This window comes from Nelumbo lutea, chromosome 1 (assembly GCF_056320005.1).
Source record: "Nelumbo lutea isolate HS-2025 chromosome 1, American lotus-T2T, whole genome shotgun sequence".
Taxonomy (NCBI): domain Eukaryota; kingdom Viridiplantae; phylum Streptophyta; class Magnoliopsida; order Proteales; family Nelumbonaceae; genus Nelumbo; species Nelumbo lutea.
Window position 1 is genome coordinate 78,869,216 of NC_142684.1, and position 20,548 is coordinate 78,889,763.

The following is a 20,548-nucleotide window of genomic DNA, read 5'->3' on the forward strand; positions in this document are numbered from 1 at the left end:
AAATCGACAAATTTTTTGAACTATTCTTACTATTACAAACTGTATCATTACTGTTTATTTATTGTCTTAGAGTACCCCTATGATTATGACAATTGACTAAAACCTCCTTGGTCAGAGAGAGAGTGATTGCGCCGCTACTGGACAGTGGAACAGGGGAGGGCGCGGAATTACGAAGGATGCACCTGAAGAGATATGCACCGGGAAATCAAGAGTTCTCTAACTGATGGTGTTCAGTTCGAACAACAAAGCTCTCTTTTCCCTCTGTTTTTCTTCCTCCCCCCTTCACCTCTGTTTTTGGATCTACCAAAATCGTCGCCACCAAAAATCGTCGCCACCACTGCAACTTCCAAGAGTGGCGGTGATATTCTTCCTTCGCCCCCTCTCCCTCTTCACTTCCCCTCTTCGTATCTCAGGAGCTCGCCGGAAAACCAGCCTAGTTCAAATAACCCTCTGTCTCAACTCTGTTTCTCTCTCTCTCTCTCTTTCCCTCACTCGGTCGGAGCAGAACGCAAAGAAGATCAAGGAGTACATATCATATCTTGGAAAATCACCGAAAAACCAGCCCAACTTAATTAACCCTCCCCTCCCAGTCCTCTCTGATTCTCTCCCTCTCTTTCCCCATACATGTGGAAGCGCTCGTGGAGAGATCACATCAGCGCCCAGTGGGGTGTTGTGGGGCACCAATGTGAAGTGTGAACTTCTTGTTCACGAGGTGCCAATCTGAACTCATGAGGAATTCTTATCGGCGCCCCACACCACACCTGTCCTTGTCACCGTGCCGAGATCTGAATGAAAAGTTACATTACGTTCATTGACTAACAGAACCCACTTCGAAGTCAGGTCACACGTACATATTTTCCAAATAATTTGCTGCCCAGTGAAAATAGAAAATGCCATCGCATAGAATGCTTTCCTAGTTGAAAAATGTAACAATGTAAGTTTGCAATTGGACCATTAATACTGTAAGACAGATTGAAACGAAACCTTTTCCTTTCTTTTTCTTTTCATTTTTTTTGACAATAGAAAAGAACCAATGCTCTACCACTGAAATAATGAATGCAAATTACAAAAGGATAATTGAACTGTACATAGGAATGGAGGGCGAAAGGAGCACAAGGAATGATCATAGCTCCCACATTAAAAGGGGTAGCTGTGAAATTAAAATGGAATAATCATTCCAAAACAAAATAGGTTGGTTAATAATTCCACTGCTACTCAGTATAGCTCAGTCGTCCCACATGGCTTGGAACACGGGTGGTCTGTTCTTCAGCCAATGCACCATCTCCCTGTCCAGCGGAGATTCCTTAAGAACTGCATCCAGCATTGGACTGCCAAAAACATTTGGGGTGCTCTTAAATGACCATATTCGATCCTTCGGCCACGGTCTCTGAGGCTGTTTCTCCTGTTGGAACGAACATAACTTTAATGAGAAACCTATGCTTGCCTTCCTTGGAAACAAATATCAAAATATTTAACAATGCTGCAAACCAGACAGTATCACTGCATTCCCAGCCTACACGGCTGGCTACATCCAACTTCGCCAACTGTCTTTCAATCCCAAAGAGAGATGTAGGCAAGTGACACAGAATGACCTGCCGCTCCAAATACTTTAATGATCAAAGGCTTAGATACTTTTTTGACATATTTTCTTATCAATGGATTCTTTTTTCTTTTCTGAAATATGGCATTAGGATTGTATTAATTCAAAACAAAAAAGGTGCACAACTATCATCTCATATACAAAAAGACATCCTGTGTATAGTATTCCTGTTAGCAAATTATTAAAAGGTGAAATGGCCAAGTGTTTTCTTATAAGTAGATATTATCAACCACATGATCTGTATGCCATTTTGGAGCTTTCTTAAGATCTATTGAATCAGTGTAAACAATAGAAAATGGTCAGGGTTATCTTTTCGAGACAAGTTTTGGTGCAGTTGGTCTATTATGTGGGTTCCTCGTTGATGTCTTGATCCCTCTAATATGGCACACCAAGGTATATACAACAAGGCACAGAGAGTACAGACCCGACATCCCATCCATCTCTCAACAATAGTGATCTCTATTGCTGCCCAATATTTGACATGACAGCCAAAGGGAAGACTCCACTTCTTCAAAGGTTGCATTGGAGGCTCTCTTTGGCCACAAGATAGATGAGGTGGCAAGCCCAAAAAGTTTTTTTTTTTTTTTTTGAATCAATAACAAATAGGAATAAGCTTACAGAGTAGAGGAGCTGAAGTATCTTAACTCCCCAAGAGGGTGGGCAGGCACCCAAAAAGAAAAGAACAATTACAACTGAGCCCAGAAACCAGAATCCCTATTCACCCCTTGCCTAGTTAATCCATCAGCAAAGGAGTTTGCATTTCTCTTTACCCAAATACACTGAACTTCCATGTTCTTGGTCAGCCATTTGAATTTTCTCTTTTCATTGTTGTAGATCCAAAGCTTAGAGGTGTCTTCTTTTAGCCAGTTCACTACAATCTCAGAATCTCCTTCTATAATCAGTTTCTGGACATTCAGGTCTTAAGCCCATTGTACCCCTTCCAAAGCTGCTAACACCTCAGCCCTCAAAGAATCTCCCACTCCAATAGGGCTAGAGAACATGGCTATTACAGTCCCTTTCTCATCTCTTAGCAACCCCCCCCAATACCCAAAGGCCTTGGATTCCCCATGCTGCTGCCATCAAAATTTAGTTTGATAAAACCAAGAGGTGGAGGGTTCCAGGTGGGATTTGAGGTCTTCTTAGTTGAGGCTGAACTTGCAATTTCTTTCCAATTTCTTAACATATCATCCATTGAATAATCTGTGAACAAGTCCATTGTTTTCAACCAATGTATTGCCCTTATATGGATCACTTCTAATATAGTTTCCAAGCTTCTCTCCTTTTCTGAGTTTCTTTCTTCCCATATAGTCCAGCAAACAGCAGCTCTCACACGTCTCCACATGATCCTTGACCTTTTTGTTGGGCAGTTGAAAGAAGAGGAATTAAACAAGCTTTGCACATTCATTGGGGAAATTCACCATTAATCCTCTTTACATGTGCAAGTTTGTAGTTAAATGTAAAAATGAAGAAAATAGGCAAGGGTCCACAGCTTTAATTTTCCATCTGGCTAAAGGATATTGGGCTTATAGTTGCCAAATGTAGATAGGTACATGAGAAACAGATGGATCCTACCTAGCTCATCGCATCAGGTACCAACCATCCATTTATACTAGTGTACAGTTTCTATCTTCCCAGGTCATTTGTATCTGGAGCAGGTCTAGTCTAATACACCTGTTCTGTACCTGATCAACCCATATTTTATCCAAATGATACCAGTTGGCATCCCACGTTTAGGTTGGAATTTTTCGCTAAGTGCAGACCTCAAGATACTCAGTAAAAAGTAAGATGCAAAGAAATGTGGTAAAAAGATTGACAGGCACTTACCATTCTTGCAAGCATAAATCTGAGGGTTCTTGGGCCATAGACACGTTGACGATGTGATGGCTTCTGAACCTTGGCATAGAAGGAGGCAATATCAGGCAACAACAAACAACCCCTTCTCGCCCTCCCTAGGCTGCAATCTGGATCAGCATTAGCTTGGTTATGCCAATAAATCAACTGCCCCAAACAATAATTTTCACCATATGTCTTGCAATACTCCTGGAAACCTGACCCCAACTTATCAGTATACTTGGGGCCCAAGTCTAGAGGACTGATGTATACAGGAGGAGAAGTTACAGTCCTGTATGCCTGCATGTGAAGAACTCTTTTTAGTCAAAGCAAAGAAAATCGCCTCCAGATTAATCAAATACAGGAGAACACTGCTACGAAATTTCAACTAACCCGAACTCTAAAAAAATATTTTGTATAAGCATAAAGGTGGATCAAATCAGCAGCTGCATCATGCCGACACTTGTATGTACATGGAAGACTTCGGACTTCATCCCTCAACCTTGTAAAAGAAGGGGGTGGGGTAATGAGTGACAATCATAAAATCATTATAAACATCAGCTGTAAGAGACAGTAAACCACATTGCTTACCATAATAAAGATTTCTGCAGTTCTCTCCAGAGATCTTCAGATCCAGAAGGGTCATGCTCTCGAATCTTCTCTTTTAAGTCATTCAGCAAGCCCTCTTCCATATGAGGAGCCATGCACTGGACTAACTCTTCAACAAATGATCCTTCCCCTTTCCATAGGACTGAAACTACTGCTTCAGGACTAAGCTTCTCCAGTGGGGGTGGAGCTTTATTTGGGTCACCAAATACACTTCTCATTACATACCTTACCTATTAATATGAATTACATTCAGAAGAAGGCCAATTTGATCCCAGAATTTAATAACTTAATCATATCAATAAAATTCAGATCACATTGAAAGAGACAAACATTGGGATGGGGTGGAGTGGGGGGGGTGGTGGGGGGGGGGGGGAGAGGGAGAGGGAGGGAGAGGGAGAGAGAGAGAGAGAGAGAGAGAGAGAGAGAGAGAGAGAACCTCCCTCTTAAGTAAAAAGATTAAGGTAAGCACCTTATCAAGAGTAAGAGCCAAATTCTGAAGCCTCTGGTTATAGACCCCTTCAGCCTGTATCATGCAAAAAGAGATAAGACACAAGTTATTATACAATCATTCATCAACCCACAAGCATAACATTCATAAGCTTATGTCCACCCATGCATCATATAACAAAACAATGTGCAGAGTCTGCAAACATGCAATGAATGATATGATATAAACATATCTATAACCAACAGTCACCTGAATCTCAGCTTCATTTTTCTCAACTTCTTCAGAAATATCTAGGAAAAGTTTCCTCTTCTCTTCCAAGTTATGCCTTAGAATCTCCTCAGGAAGCTTCGTTCTTTCAAAATTTATAAACCTCACCTTCATTCAAATTTGTATAAAGTATATTCAGAAACAAACCAGAGAAGCATCAATTCTGTGACAAATTATAAGGTAACAACATACCAGACGGGCTGAATACGCAATAAGCCAACCAGGTAACCCAGCAAGCAAGCAGGTGCCTAGACCAGCCCTTCCCAAGTCAATATAATCCTCCTCAGATACGGAAGTCAATTCACAAGCTTCTAGCATCAACTTATGCCGATCTAACATACCATGGCACTCCTTTAGTACCTGTAAACATCAAAATCTGGTGAGCAGCGGCTATATAATGTGACAAGGAACTTTGCTTGAATGATGTCCAACTATAGTCAATTAGCTGAGATGATACAGAAAGAAAAGCAAGAAAAAAAACCAGCATGTCAAATCAGGACAAACACCACCCTGACCTCACAAAATTAAAAAGAAAATGATAAAAAGAAAAAGAAAAATCACCAGTAAGATTCAAATAAAAAGAAAAATGATGAATAAGGGCAAACCAAATGATTAAATTTCTATTTTCTACCTTTTGAAAAGCCCCTTCACCAGTAAGATTCAAATAACTTCCCCTGCATACTTGGCTACCACACAAACAAACTGATGCTTCATACTCTTCCTTGCTCTGAAGAAAAAATAAGAGGTACCAATCAATAGGAATTAAAGAATACTCCTCCCAAGACATAATAGAGACAGGCCCACGGTCGGAACATACCTCTGTGACAGAATTATAATCAAATGTTATCTCCTCACCATATGCAATAGGTCTTAAAGTATAAATTCCAATCTGGTATTGACCGTCTACAGCTGTAACCCTGTTGCCATGAAGTGGATAGATGAGTATAGAATTCAGAAACCATTGCAAATTAAAATTAATCCTAAAGCACCAGGATATCAATGCACATAATCAGATCATTATGACTTTAGAAAACCATAACAATTAATTGTTTTTAGAGCAAAAAGGGGAAATTTAAAAAAAAAAAAAAAAGTTTGTTTGCAACACATTGCCAGAAAAACATTTTTTGATACATAGAACCCACTTGAGTCTAGATTTCAGTAGGACCCAATTAAATATGACAAAAAAGTTGCTCCTCCATGACAATTCAAAGGCAGCCTAATCAATTTGCAAGCCCATGCTCCAAGAGATAGCATAGTTGATCCATGCAGCGTAATGATCATGAGCATTGCGGTTACATGAAACTAATTCTCATGGAGATGTTAGGCTGTGCTCCAAGGGCACTGCGGTTATTGATCATGAGCCAGTACTCCAAGAGATAGCATAGTTTCCTTCTGTCGTGCACCGCTTGTACACTCTCCTTCTAATTTTAATAAAGTTTTGCCTTACCTTTTTCAAAAAAAATCTCATGGAGATGTTAGATGAGATAGTAACTAAATTATAATACATGACTTTCATTTAGATGAGATTATGGGTTTGGGACAATTCTGGAAATGTTTCAGTTTAAGTCCTGCAATTATTTATCCAGATCGGAGGAGCAGAAAATTCCTGTCAAGATTGTTTGGTGCAAATAGGTGCCCACAAAGGTGTCCTTCGTCTGGACTGCCTACTTGAATAAAATCTTAACCAGGGAGAATTTGGTGAGAAAGGGTATGCAGTTGAAATCCACTAACTGTGTTCTCTGTGAGGAGCATGAGGAGTCTGTGAATCACTTGCTGCTACATTGTAGATTTTCTTTTGAGATTTGGTCTAAAGTCTGGAATCTTTTTGAGGTGAAAGGCTGCTGTCCAGAATCAATAACTGATTTTGTGAAAGGCTGGTATATAGGGGGGCTATCCAAGAAAGGAAGATTGGCATGGAATCTGACTCCTGCAGCAGTTTTTTGATGCATCTGGCAGAAGAGAAATGCAAGAATCTTCAAGCTTAAAAGTTCTTCAGATTCAATTTTTTCAGAAAATAGTGGGCAAAATTTTGTTTGGCTTTCTGTAAACAAGGTGCTTATAGATAGAAATTTCAGTTCTCTTTTTTATTATGTTAACCTTTTCTGTAGGGTATAGGGCTGCTTGGGCAGTGTGATGTAAATTCCTGTGTACAGCATCTTGTTGTACATGTTTTCTTACTTTAATGATATTTTTACTTTACCTGTTCTCAAAAAACATTTTCTTTGTTCCCAATATCCACTTCAACCAGAATTAGGTATAGCATTCGTATGGAAAAGGCTAGAAACTTCATTTTCTTTTGCCATAATTGCAGCAACAAATGGCAATTAATTAATTAAAAAGAACTACTTATCTAATAGCTTTTAGGAGAATAAAGCATTCAAAGTCAGCATTCCTTTTGGGGCATCCATTTACTATTTATTTGATATTGACTTGGGTGCTAGTTATGCCTACTTTCCAGTCAGTAATATGCTTGCACGGGGAGGGGGGCACAGGAGATCACTATCTAGCAAGTAGCAATTTAATGTTCTCCTATTACAAGTTTTTCTTATATTTTTTTACTGTCCGCTGTTAATAAATGATTTCAGATCTTCATTGCATTGTCTTATTCTGACGATTAAATCCAAGCTGAGTTCCTTGCACTTTCTCAAAATCTGAGATTCAGCCAAACCTAGGATATGGAGTATGGTGGGTGGTGACCAGGGGACATGGATTTGCAGTCATTCCAGGAAAGATCTCTAGCCTTCTCTTTGTATCCTCACTCAGGCAGATTAGAAGATCAACCAATGAAGTAGCTGAGTGCTTTGCATTGGGCTTCTACTCTACAAAGGTATATAATATTGGGAACAGGCATGTCTGGGTACTAACATAACCCCTCCAAAATGATAGGGGTACTAACTACCGTACTGATTTGATTGCTGTTATATTTATTTTCTACTGATTTCACTAAAATCTGCAACAAATAAAACTACAAAACACAGTCATCATTCTCCCACTTTCCTTTTTCCCAACATGGAAACCAAGATATTTTAAAGGAAAGTTCACACATCAAAGATGCAGCAATGGAAAATGAGTAAAAGCAAAAATGTTTGCTGCCTATGCAAAACAAAAGTGGAACCACTTACTTTGCTTCGCAATTAGGTCGACATGAATGACAAATCCGACTTGCATAGTTTGCTTTGTGCATGGCATCAACAACAACTAAATCATACCCATCACGATCACCCTGTAGGCAGGAAAATATATCAGATCAATATGGAAAAGGAGAAAAGGAGAAAAGGAGTAAGGAACCCATAATATAAATCAAAAAGAAAAAGAAGTTGCACACCTTTGGCCTCTCAAGATATATGTTGTAAAACTCTGGAGCTGGATCATTATTGTTTTTTTGCAAAGACCTAATCCCGTCCTGCTTCTCAAACCATTTCCATGCTGGATAAACCTAAAAACATTGAAAACACAATGCAAAAGAAGCTTGAGATCAAAAATAAATCTTTGAAGGACCCAGTCATGTTGATAGAAATAATTAGGAGACAGACAGAAACTCCACAACAAGAATAAGCATAGAAACAATTAGGAAATAGCCATGCATTTTGTACCGCACGGACTAGTTGAAAACAGAGAATAAATAAGCATTACAGCATAACTTTGTAAAGGAAAGCAGAAAATCGTACCTCCCCCAGAAACTCCACAACAAAATCATCTTCAGAAAAACCGCCTTCTTTGTTGCAAACAACTCCAAGCCCCTGATTGCCACGTTAATAGACAGGTAGCAAAAGCAACAGTAGAAAAACAAAAAAGTTTCAGTAGAAGTCAAGGCTGCAAAACCATCCATCTTAGAAAAAAGGCATAGACCAGGTGATATTTACATTAGAAAAAATAGAGTAACAAGTAAAAATATACCTTTCTGTATGCAACATAATTGTCTTCAGGTCGACTGTCAATAGCCTTCAAGATGCCAAGACACATCTTCAGAATGCATGCATCACCGCCTTGTTCAGCATTCGTTTTTATCTCTTCAAGAACAGTCTTCAATGGATACAACATAGGAGCATTTCCAGAACCAGTGAAAGATCTAACTTGTTTATTAAGTGTTTGTAGAAGCACATCTTCAATAAACAAATGCTTCTCCTGAAGTGGCCAATCCAATTCTTCAGGCATTGAGTCAAGGAGAAGATTGTGAGTATAAGGATCTATACCATAGACTTCCTGCTCTAGGACCTCATCTCCCAGCTGTTTTCTAGGTCTGTATTCCTTCACTTCAGGAATTTCCATATCTGACTCATCCATGCCATTTTGTGCATTAAGCTTCTCCGCATAATCATCAGGTAAAGAAACGCACATCTTCCGTTTTACTTCCTCCTTATCTGCTACAATAACATATTGATCAATGACTTCATACTTCCGAGTAACAGGAGGAACGAGGCTTTCTTTCGTCATACGAGCACCCCACTCACGATCTTCACTCATTGAATCAAAGTTCTCCTCAGCTGTAAAATATCCTTCTCCTCTTAAATCTCCAGGTACACCCTCTGACCGGAAATCTAAGTCACTTTCTGTATCTGAGGCAGTACTTTCACCACCATTCTTAGCCTCATCAGAAGAATTGTCAGGTTCATCAGAAGTGTCACTTTCTGAATCCAGAGCTCTCCTATTCAATTTGGATAAGCGCCTTCTAATTTCACGATCAGTCGCAAAATCCCCGTTATCTGTACCACCATTGACATAGGATGAGCCATTACTCCTATTCATGTGTTTCCTCTCACTCACCACCTTACTCTGTTTCTTTTTATACTTGGAGGCTGATGAAAAAAACCCTGAAGATGATCCATCTTTCAACGTCCTCATAATTTCATCTCTTTCATGGGAGGACTTGGAGTTGTTTTCCAAACTCGTGACAAGTTGGATAAATAACATGATAATATGATTCATATCTCCAGCATCACCTCGAGTTTTTGCTCTGAATTGGTACAAAATATAAACTTACCAAAAAATGGTTGCAGCATGGAATAGTAAATAAAAAGCAAGAGAAAAAGCTAGTAGATGGTTGCAGAATGGAATAGTAAATAAAAAGCAAGAGCAAAAGCTAGCAGCATATTCCATAAACAATTTATAGGCAACAGAAAGACAAGTCATTCATCCTATTAGTTTGGGAAAGTGAGATGACAGACAAGAATCCTACTTCAGGTGCATGGAGACAAGAATCCTATCAGCTTCAAGAGGCAAGATCTTTAGAACTCAGCTTTGACTCTTCATTCCATTGGGTATTTGGGCTCCCAGCTCAGCCAAAGTTATAGCTCTCAGCTTGGCAGAGTGGTAAGGAATGAGCTTTGTTGGGAATTTTTTTCCCTAACAAACTGAGACAGTCCGCTTTTTGCTATTGTACATTTCTACAGAGCCCTTGGGCTGCCCCAATCTCTGTCTTTTAGTTTGAGACTTTGTACTTCTTTCAATATTTGATTCACTCTTAATGAACACAGATATTCACAGTTATGGATAAAAATTTGAAATTAGAAGCATGTCAATGATAAAACTGAACAACAGAACTTAGCACACATTTATAAAATTGTCAATTGTGTGTGTATCAAATGTGATAAAATATATCCCAAAAACATATAGACAAACCCAAAAGGAGTATCCAGTGATTTTTCTGCAACTCCACTTAACCCGAAAGCCTGAGTTTTGGAAGACCTTGCCTCTTGAATCTTAAAGTGCCTTTAAATCTTATGTAATGCAAAAAGAATCAAATGCAGCAAGTGGCAAGCAAGCTTACTTTATTGCATCCCGGCACATCCGACTGATATCCTCCTTGACAGAGCTTAAGCCATGACCTATGTAATAACCATTCTTCATCCTATCTTCAATTTCTGCAACCTGATGCATTGAAATGACAAAAGAATACAAGTGATAAATCAGAACTTAGAAATTTCAAGCCCAGAGCTGGCACAGTTTATTTGCACAAACAGAAAGTGGTCAAACCTTAGGCACAAAGAAATCAAAGGTGTTCTCCTTCATGATGTCCTTCAGACTAACTGCAAGGAATTCCTCCATCCTCTTATAGCCATTTTCACATTTCTTGCGGAGTAAATGCCTCATATGGGCATCCCTTGATAGGAGAGCTGAGGACTTTCTGGCATCGAGTAATTTTGCACGCCTGTAAGAACTCTGTCGGAACGATTGGTTCATTAAGTCTCTTCTATCCAAGCTAGAACCATGATCAAAAGGATCTCCAGGCTCACTAAAATCATTCAGTTGACTACTTGTAGCCTTAAAAGGTTTAGAAACTGAGGAACTTTTCTCAGTTATTTGTCTGAGGCTCCTCATCTTTGAATGAGATTCTTCAAAGATCTTGGTGTCATGAGTACGGTTTTTTATCCATTTCACATTCTGAAACTTCTCTGTCAAATCTCTAAACTGACTGCAACCTCTAATATCTATTTTAGATATACAAGGAAACAAATGAAGAACTTCTTCAAGTTTCTCAGCACTAATGTTTGTGCAACCAAGTAAGACAATAGACACTATCTTTTCTTTGTTATAACCACTCTGCAAGCCAAACAAATAGATATATTTGAATAAGGGAAACTGTCAATTGATTAATAACCAATATTACTAGAGAAAGGAAAAGCCTACCATGATGTTCTGGAACATGGAGTCAGTACAGTTGGGGCCTATGGATGATAAGTCAACTTTTTTTGAGATACCCTTGTAAAACTTGACTACAGTGTTCCAGCACTTACAAGTAGCAGCGGAGAATGCAAGGGCCTTCATATCAGCCCTCAGAAAATGGAAAACCCGAGCCAGTACTTTTCTACTTAGCAAACCCCAGCTCTCCCCAGTTTCAGGGCTTGCAGTATTTTCTTCATCAAAAGTAGCATCACCACATAATTCCTCGAATGAATAATCATCCTTCTGACTTGTAAGTAGGTCTTCTTCCATTTCACATTCTCCTTCAATCTCATCAATCAGCAGCCGAGCTCTTTTACTGACACGAATGCTGTCTTTACCATCATCATCTGTAGTATTTAAAAAAGACCATAAAAACAAATGGAAAGTATGAGATAAAACAGATGAAAAAAAATACCAACAAAAAAAATTAACAGAATATAATGTGGTGCCACAAAAGATTAATCATCAGGACTGGAGAATAGGATCCTATCATGATTCATGCCTGCAAAATTTGACTTCAGCCTGAAATATGTTCCAAACTTCTAATGGGAGAGCTTACAGGTTATTGATTTACTCATATAATGATGAAACCACCCAAATTAATCTAGATAACATGACCCTCCAAGAGAATGGGATAAGATTAGATGTCAAGATCAAGTAGTTGGATTAAATTTTGGCAGAAGGCATCCCTTGGACAGATAACTATTGATGAATGTTCTCTTCCCCTGTATGTATTCCATAGACGAGGCACCAAAAGGCAGCCTTTCTTTCCAAACATCTTCACATTAATACTTGCTAGAGAGAGAGAGAGAGAGAGAGAGAGAGAAAGAGAGGAAAACAATCCAGAAATACAAAGGACTCTCATACCTGATCTTCGGAGTGAGGCATAACCTTTCATTGTAACCGAAGTCAAAGGGTGTTTGTCCAACTCCTTCTTTGGCTGCTTAGCAGTAATCCATGGATCCAAGACCTCATTTATAGCAGCAGCAAATTCCCGGCTCTTGTAAGACTTCATTACCAACTCATGCAACCTGCCCCGAGTGTAACCAATGAATTGTGGGTGCAAGCTGTGAAATGAACTGAATGATATGTTGCTCACATCTTGTGATGCAATCTCTGATTGAAGAGGATTAGCTCCAGATGATTCGTCATTTGTTCCTACTTTTCCTTCTTGGCTATGCAAAGCAACATTAGATACTTGTGAATTAGATGTAACAGGAACCCAGACATTATCCACCTTCCTGAAAATACTGGTATAATTCATAATAGCACCTTTATCGAGCAAAGCGTGCAGCTCCAAAAACGATGACGGTCCGTGTTCATAGCCAGCACCATCAAGGTAATACCAGTCACCCAAATGCAACTGTAGTTCATCTACTGTGCAGACACGGTCTTTTGGAGTGTTTATGGGTATTATGCACTTCTGCAAACCTGGCAAGTCATGCTCAATCCTTTTGGATCGAGAAGCACCATCCAATGATGAATTCTTGCCATCACTACTTCCGGATAAAGAACGAATAGATCTTGAAGAATGCCGATCACTTCCTCTAACTCTTATGCGAGTTTCAGAGATAAATGAACCATGGTCCTTGACAACACAAGCATTTATCCTGACAACTTTTAGCATAATCCCCTTCGCTCCTCTAGCAACTAGAGGCTTGGCTTGAACTGACCGGCTTACACCATTGCAATCATTCCTCTCATCTGAACAGGTAAATGCCCAGGTGGGTAAATCAAGTCTTTTGTTGCGAGAAGGAAAGTATAACTCATCTTTCCTATGCCACCGAGGGTCCTCATACCCAGATTTTGGCATCTGGCAAAGTGGAAAACCATCATTTAGGACAAGTTTCTTTTTTGATGATCTATCTTGGGAAGCTTCATCGTTCCTCTTCCAATCACCACCCTTGCAGGACCACCGCACAGAAAACCAGTCAATGGGATCACTTCCAAAGGCGTAATCCTTATCATAAGGTGCAGCCAACCTAGTTTCTGCAACTTCTTTTGATATAGCATCAAAAGATCTCCCAAATTCCTCATCTCTTCGATATCCAAATGTCTCCCCAGTGCCAGGTCGGAACCTTGTAAAACCTGCATGTTCATACAAGAAATTATTCATCAACTGATACAAACTGGAGTAGAAAATAATTGTTAACTGATCCTTGAAAACTTGTATAGGAATGACAGTGGTAAGGGATGCACTGATAGGTAAAAACAAAATTGATAACATAATAGTAGAGCTTCACAATTCACACTGCATGATGTTACACTAAAGCTAGACCATCTTCTAAAATTTAGCTTTTATCATTTGAGCATGCTTAGAAATAGCTTCTTTGTAACACCCAGACAGCTAATTCTAAAAGCCCAGCTGGGGTTGAGCCAGTTGAAGGCAGACCCTGTCATAATGAACTAGAAGTTGGTGGCCAGGAAGGAGAAAAAAAGGTTCAGTGAGATCCATATTAGTGCCCTGATCCATTACACTAGTTTCCATTCCAGCAATTAATGTGTTGAATAGAAAATTGACAGCCAAAGCACTAAAATCTGTGGCCACAAAACAAATTCTGGAAAGCTGCATAAATTTCAACTTACTTGTTTACTCGATCTAAAGATATGCCACTTACCTTAACCCCTTTGTTATACTTGACTTTCTCATTCAATTGTCATGAAAGGCTGTGTTTAGGTTGGAGAGTAGATTTGGTTAACTTTTCTCAAAAAAAAAAAAAAAAAAAGTTGGAGAGTAGATTTGTAATTGAATTCCACACACTCAATTCTTCAGAATTCAATTTAGTACCCTCTACTAGGAAAATAAGGAAAGAGCAGAAAAGAAAAAATTATTTTCGATAAGGAGTATGCTCCTTGCTCATTATGATCTGCTGACAAAATGGATCCAAAAGGTTAACATAGAGACTTGTGATATCGGTCCCCCAATTCCACCTACAAATATAATCCCACCCTGATTAAAAAAAAAAAAACAACAACTAAATTTGATCTTATTTCTCTCTCAAAATTATCTCCAGGTTCTGTTTGTAGACTCTAATATATATTGAATATTTCCTGAAGATATGTTTATTTGTGAAATGCCATTGTACCATTGGATGGTACCATCTGGCTACCTAAAATATTTCCTAGAACCAAAAACAAAGCATATGGTTGAATATCATATGAAAATTTTAATCATATGACAATTATCAAAAAAAAAAAAATCATATGATCATTCTTGTGCAAGCAATTAGGTGCGCTCTTCTTTGATCTTGTATACATACATAAGCATTATGCTAGTAGACTTCCTTGAAATATATTGTACCCTTTATGGGCAGTGCACCCAAATCAATTTCACAGCACCAGTCAGTCGAGGTCTAGAACCAAGTTGGTTGGTTATTAAAGTTTAATGAATTAAAAGTGTTATGTATAATAATAAAAACTGTAAGAGGCTAAAAGGTAAGATAATCAGCTTGGTATTTCATAGGTTCGTGTATTTAATTCAGCATTGTGTCTGAAAATAAGACACTGAAATATGCACAAAGCCACAAACTATAATAGTTAAGCTTAGAGTTGTAAAGTGTTCTTTGATACTTAAATTTCTATGTTACTGCAACAATTGCTTATGTGCCTTCATGGTATGGTAAACTGCTTTACATAGTAGAATGCTTGATATCTCTTATTATGTAGCACATTACATAGTCTTTGGTATAGTATAAAGGCCATTAAATAGTCTTGGTATCATTATCCAAATTTATTACATAAATTAATTTTTCTATTACCTAGGGCACTACAGAGGTCATGTATAGACCTGTTCACAGGCCCGGCTTCAGGCTCAGCCCATGCAAATTTTACATTGCTTCTGGCTTGGGCTTTGGGCTGGGTCAATTCAAATTTTGGCAAAAGCTAAGCCCAATCCCAGCCCATGAACAGGTCTAGTCATGTGTTGCCTAGACAAGATTGGTAAGCACCATCGTTTCTGTCATTCAATCAAAAGTTCTATTTATGTTAGTTAGATGGCAATAATATTTTCCCCCACCCCAACCACATCAATCAGAGACAGTCTGGGGCACTAGATTCAAAAGCTTGGCACTGTTATGGTTCTCCTCTAACTTTCAAACCTCACTCTGGCCACCTGGGTAGTATTTGGCAATAGCACTGAAGGGGCCATATCAGCAAAAATTGCAAAAAACATGCTTGCTACCTCTTCTTATAAAGAAAATAGCAATGTAACAATTTTCTCAGGTTTTGGCAATTTGGTCAACTTCTGTAATCATAAGATAATGATTTCTGTTATTATAGAAACCACTATCATCAACAAATTGATGTAGAACATGCACCTGATATTTGTAAAGACAGTCAATTAAGTATAAAACTGAAACTGGCATGCTGAAAACAGGTACTGGCAAATATGTTTCCACAAAACTGTTCTGAAAACAACACCAATATGAGATCTTACAAACACCCTTTGAAGCTGATTTCAAAACACCTTATCTTGAACCGCCAAAATCAGAAGCTATGAAATGCCACCTTATTTACTGGTCCCATCATGCCAGGTGAATTTATTCCTATTTAAGAGATCCCATAGGCTAGACTTGATGAGACTAACCAACCACCCAGCATGCCCTCAATTTGTATGTAGTACCATTTTACATCATACTATTCACATTATACTACAAGATTTGGCAAAATGTTAAATTTTAGAAAGGTACTTGATTACTCAGAGTGAAGAATCCATCAGTCAGATATTAGTGAAGGTGTGCAATAAGATTTATCAGAATAATCTGTCCAAAGCTTTAAGTATGTAGGAGGCATGAAATTCATGTTTCCCCACTCATCAGGTCTCAAAATGCCCTTAAGTTTGTGGTAACTCCAATATAATAAAGTCATTATCAAGTAATCAAATATTGACAATTTTCATTCAAGTAAAGAAAACAAATCAAGTTACATATACAGACATATACATACTCAACCCTCTCTATGTGGACCACAGCCATAACAAATTACAAAATAGAAAAACTGAATCAACAAAAAAATGTGATAACATTATTGATAAATTTTGTACAATGCAGTGCTAGAACAGTCATCATATAACACTATATTGCAATTTGAAAGTTAGTTATTTACCTAGTGATAGAAACAGTCAAATAGAAAAGAACAGCACAATGACTACACACACACACTCTCTCTCTCTCTCTCACCCTATTCTTTTTCCATTTTTTGGATCAATCTAAAGTAGATCATATGAGTAAAGGCAAACCCAGAGAAATAAAATTAATAAAATAAAACCCAATGCAAAATAAGATGTACCTTCATGGCTACCCCATTTCTCCAAATCCGTGTGCTCAAAGGTTGTCTGTAAAATTTCTGCAAACAAAAAGAAGTGGAGAAATATATAGAATCAAGATACTCAACCATAAATCAAAAATGACAAAACATAAAGAATGATTTTTTTTTATAAATAAAACATAAAGAATGATTCAGGAAAGCAAGAAAAATGGGAAAGGGAAATAAAACAAGAAAAAAAGAGCATACCTCCTATAGTCTCAAGTTCCCTTCCAGGAATAACAGTATAACCCCTTAACAATGCCCCAACCCTTTCATCAATGTGGAGATCTTCTAAAGGCTCGGATGAAACTATACTACTGGCAGGTTGTTCCTGCCCATATTGATAGAAAGATTGCCCAGCATCACCACCATCTTCCAATACATTTCCAGGAGCTTCAGGGGGGCTTACAAGCTTAGTAATAGAATCTGAAACAATTGATGAGAAGTTCATAGGCACCAATGGAGAAGCAGCATTTTCAACTGTCATCCACCGGTCACTCTCAGAGTGCTTTATTAAATGATCTGACAGAAGAACCCCTTCAGCAACAAGCCTCTTAAGGTCAGATAACTTAGAAGGACCTTGTTCAATACCAAGATGATCGAGGTAAAACCATTTTCCTGGGTTGGAATCAGCCATGAGAGGAACATGTGGCGGTGTGTCACATATATCCATGTCTTCTTCCATGGAGAGCAGCTCTTCTGGACCTCCATCAACTTGAGGAGGTTGTTCGTTGGTATCAGTATTTGGATTTTGCAATTGTTCTTCCTTGTGAGTCTGATCATTGACATTTTTCTCAACAGAACCACCACCACCGTGTGAACTGCTGTCCTGTGATTGTTTATTTGAGGAATGCCTATGGGAATCTTTTCCAACAGAATCCACCTGGCCAAGCTTTTCTTGCTGTGCTTGGCTTCCATATCGACTATGATGTCCTTCACTCTTTCGACTGGTTTCCCTGTGATCATGGGCCCGTCCACGATCAAGTGGAGATCGTTCCAAGTAACCCGGAGTCCGGTCCCTGCGGTCATGGTGGCGCACTCGGTCATGTGGGGACCGCTCAGAATGAGCGGGACTTCGGTTCCTGTGATCATGGTAACGGGCTCGATCATGTGGAGATCTATCAGAGTGGACTGGACTTCTGTCCCTGTGATCATGATGTCGGGCCCGATCGTGTGGGGACCGCTCGGAATAACCAGGACTTCGACTCCGGTAATGTCTATCATGCACTCCCCTAGAAGACAAAAAGGAATCATGATGCCTAGAAGAATACCTGCTTGACGAAGAGACCCTTAATGAAGAGGAAGAATTCCTATGTGAGCTCTCGACTGAACTGCGAGAATGTTGCTTCTCTGGGTGGCCAGACCTGTTACCGTCCTCAGAAATCCTCCTGCTTTTAGAACCAGAATAATCACCATATTCTCCATGGTATTTCCGTGTGCCGGTCTCTGAGTCTGTACCATGCCGTTTCAGCCAACTTCCAGAGGAATACTCCCTTCCATAGCTCTTTCCATTAGTGTTTTCATGCTTATAGGAACTCAGTTCCTCGTCTATAGTTCTCGAACTGATTCTTGAATCTCTCTCATGGTCCCACCTGGAAGACCTCCTTCTACGCTGACTACCACTCCTAGTGAAGTCTTTTCTCAGAGAAGCATCCTCATCCGAAAACTTAGTAGGAGGTGGGGTACGCTCTTGCTGACATTTCCAGCCCTTCTCCTTGGCAGTGTCATCTTTCTCTACTTCCCATTTCCGCCCTCTTCCAGAACTAAATTCATCCTTCAGGACTTCTCCTTTTCGCCATTTTTCTGGGATAAACTCACCTTTCTCCAGTTCACCTCTCCGTGGTTTACCTGAACTATAGTCTGACCGTTCTGCTTCTCCTCTTCTCCACTTCATCGAATTGGACTCTCCCTTGGCTACTTCTCTCCGCACCTTTCCTGTACCAAGTTCCCCCTTTTCTACTTCCCCCTTCCGCCATTTCTCTGGAACAAACTCTCCCTTCTCTACTTCCCCCTTTCTCCATCTATCAGGCACGAACTCCCCCTTCTCAACTTCTCTTTTCGGCAACTTATCTGGAATAAACTCACCATTTTCCAATTCTGCTTTTGACCCCTTCCATGGACACAGTTCTCCCTCCTCAATTTCTTCCTTCGGCAGCTTGTCTGAAACAATATCGTCCTTTTCTACTTCCCCTTTCTTCTCTCTCCCAGAAGCCAAGGCCTCCTCCGAGCCTTTTTTGCGCCCTTTGACTGAACCGGATTCTTCTTTCTCTACTTCCATCTTCTTCTCATGCTTTCGCTGAAGCTGTGACTCTGCAAATTGAAAAGACTTGGAGCTGAAACCACCATTGCCTCCGCAGAACGTATCTGGAATCGGAAATCTTTCCATAACATGCTGCAAAGGCACGCACGCGACTCCGCCATCGCCCATGGAAATCCAAGGACTGCAGAAAAGAACCCTAATTCTCCCCTTCCTTGGGGCTATCGATGCTCATACTGCAGATTCTTTGGCCGGATCAATCCAAACACCAAACTTGAAACCCTAAATTGAACCAAAAATAAAATCATAAGCCAAATCAACACGGAAATCTAACTGAAGCAATGTAGGGTTCCGGAAACATCGGAAAGAACACAAATTACCCAAGAACCTCGAATTACAAAAGAAAAGAAGAAAAAAAAAAGAAACACGAAAATTCATAACCGAAGTTTCAAATCTCAAATTAAAAGAAAACAAAACAAAACAAAATCGATAAGAAAATTTTAAAATAAAACTCACGACGAAAACCGAAGAGCTTGAACAGCAGATCCGTGAAGAGATTTCAGGAACTTCAACTGCAACAACTTAGGAAGAAACACTCATGTATACACGCGACCGACAAAAGGCCATGAGAGGTCTAAGAAGGAAGCTCTGACACCCTGTTTATCTCCTCTGTTCTCTTCCCTCCCTTTCTCTCGTTATTTTTTAGCTCTCTCACAATCAAGGAAACGAAAGTTTTCGTCTATAATTATTATTTATTTTTTTTCTTCCCTTCTCTTTTTTTCCTTCCTCTCTGCCTTTCCCACCTAGTATTTATTCGAAGAACGAGAGAGGAGAAATACCGTCCAGGCTCCAGAGTCAGGCGTTAACGTATTATTAGACCACGGATCAATGGGACATACCGCATACGGACGGTCAGCGGGCAGGCAACGTACATACATAGAGGTTGCTAATTTGCAAATGCTCTATAGTTTCGAGCCGCCCGAGCTTGGTGAATCGTATATTACTAGCTTTACCATAACATATTTGTGTTGTGAGATACGGATGACTTTTGTGTTTGTTACCGCGCCAAAATTACCATATGTTTGGGATTATGAGAGACATTTCGTTTTCTTTGGTTAATTTCGATGGTATACTATTTCACTTTGGAAGTGTATTTTGGTCAATTGAAACCTAATGGGCGCTCAACTCAACTTGATTTCTTCCGAGATGGAGGGAGAGGCAAAGAGTATATATATTTCTTGCGCACCAAGTGATGGAGCCCGGGATTCTCTGTAATGTTTGGAGCCCAAAGTTGTTGGAGCGGAGTATCATGGTCTAACCATAACAGGTGAAAGTTCAAGTTGCTCTGTCTCTGCCTTGCCTTGTAAGTGCGTTAGTGCCTGTGCCAGATTCCATTGTTTTAAGGCATGCCTAGTGCCTGTACTGGTGTGTGCATATATGGGCAGGGCGGGAAAAGGGATCTCGGTTGCGCTCATATCGCCTCTCCCTTTGGTTTGCTACCGGCTTGGTCCAGTTTCTTGCCCATGGTTGGATTACTACAGTTTGCCCAACAAATGTTTAAATAAATAAG

At 39.5% G+C, this 20,548-nt stretch overlaps 1 protein-coding gene across 1 annotated transcript; it reads right to left on the reverse strand.

The window, feature by feature from the left end:
* Positions 1-972: 972 nt before the first annotated feature.
* LOC148875585 (histone-lysine N-methyltransferase ATXR3-like) lies at positions 973-19,822 on the reverse strand. The gene is made up of 20 exons (XM_088964900.1): positions 19,495-19,822; positions 16,929-19,260; positions 16,704-16,760; positions 12,285-13,505; positions 11,382-11,764; positions 10,728-11,294; positions 10,522-10,622; positions 8,652-9,708; positions 8,423-8,494; positions 8,080-8,190; positions 7,877-7,977; positions 5,572-5,671; positions 5,386-5,481; positions 4,947-5,114; positions 4,737-4,862; positions 4,509-4,562; positions 4,022-4,269; positions 3,824-3,932; positions 3,425-3,730; positions 973-1,402 (listed from the first exon to the last, which is right to left on the reverse strand). Exons 2-20 carry the CDS (start codon positions 19,147-19,149, stop codon positions 1,226-1,228), a joined length of 7,275 nt encoding a protein of 2,424 aa, XP_088821026.1. The 5' UTR covers positions 19,150-19,260; positions 19,495-19,822; the 3' UTR covers positions 973-1,225.
* Positions 19,823-20,548: the final 726 nt, after the last annotated feature.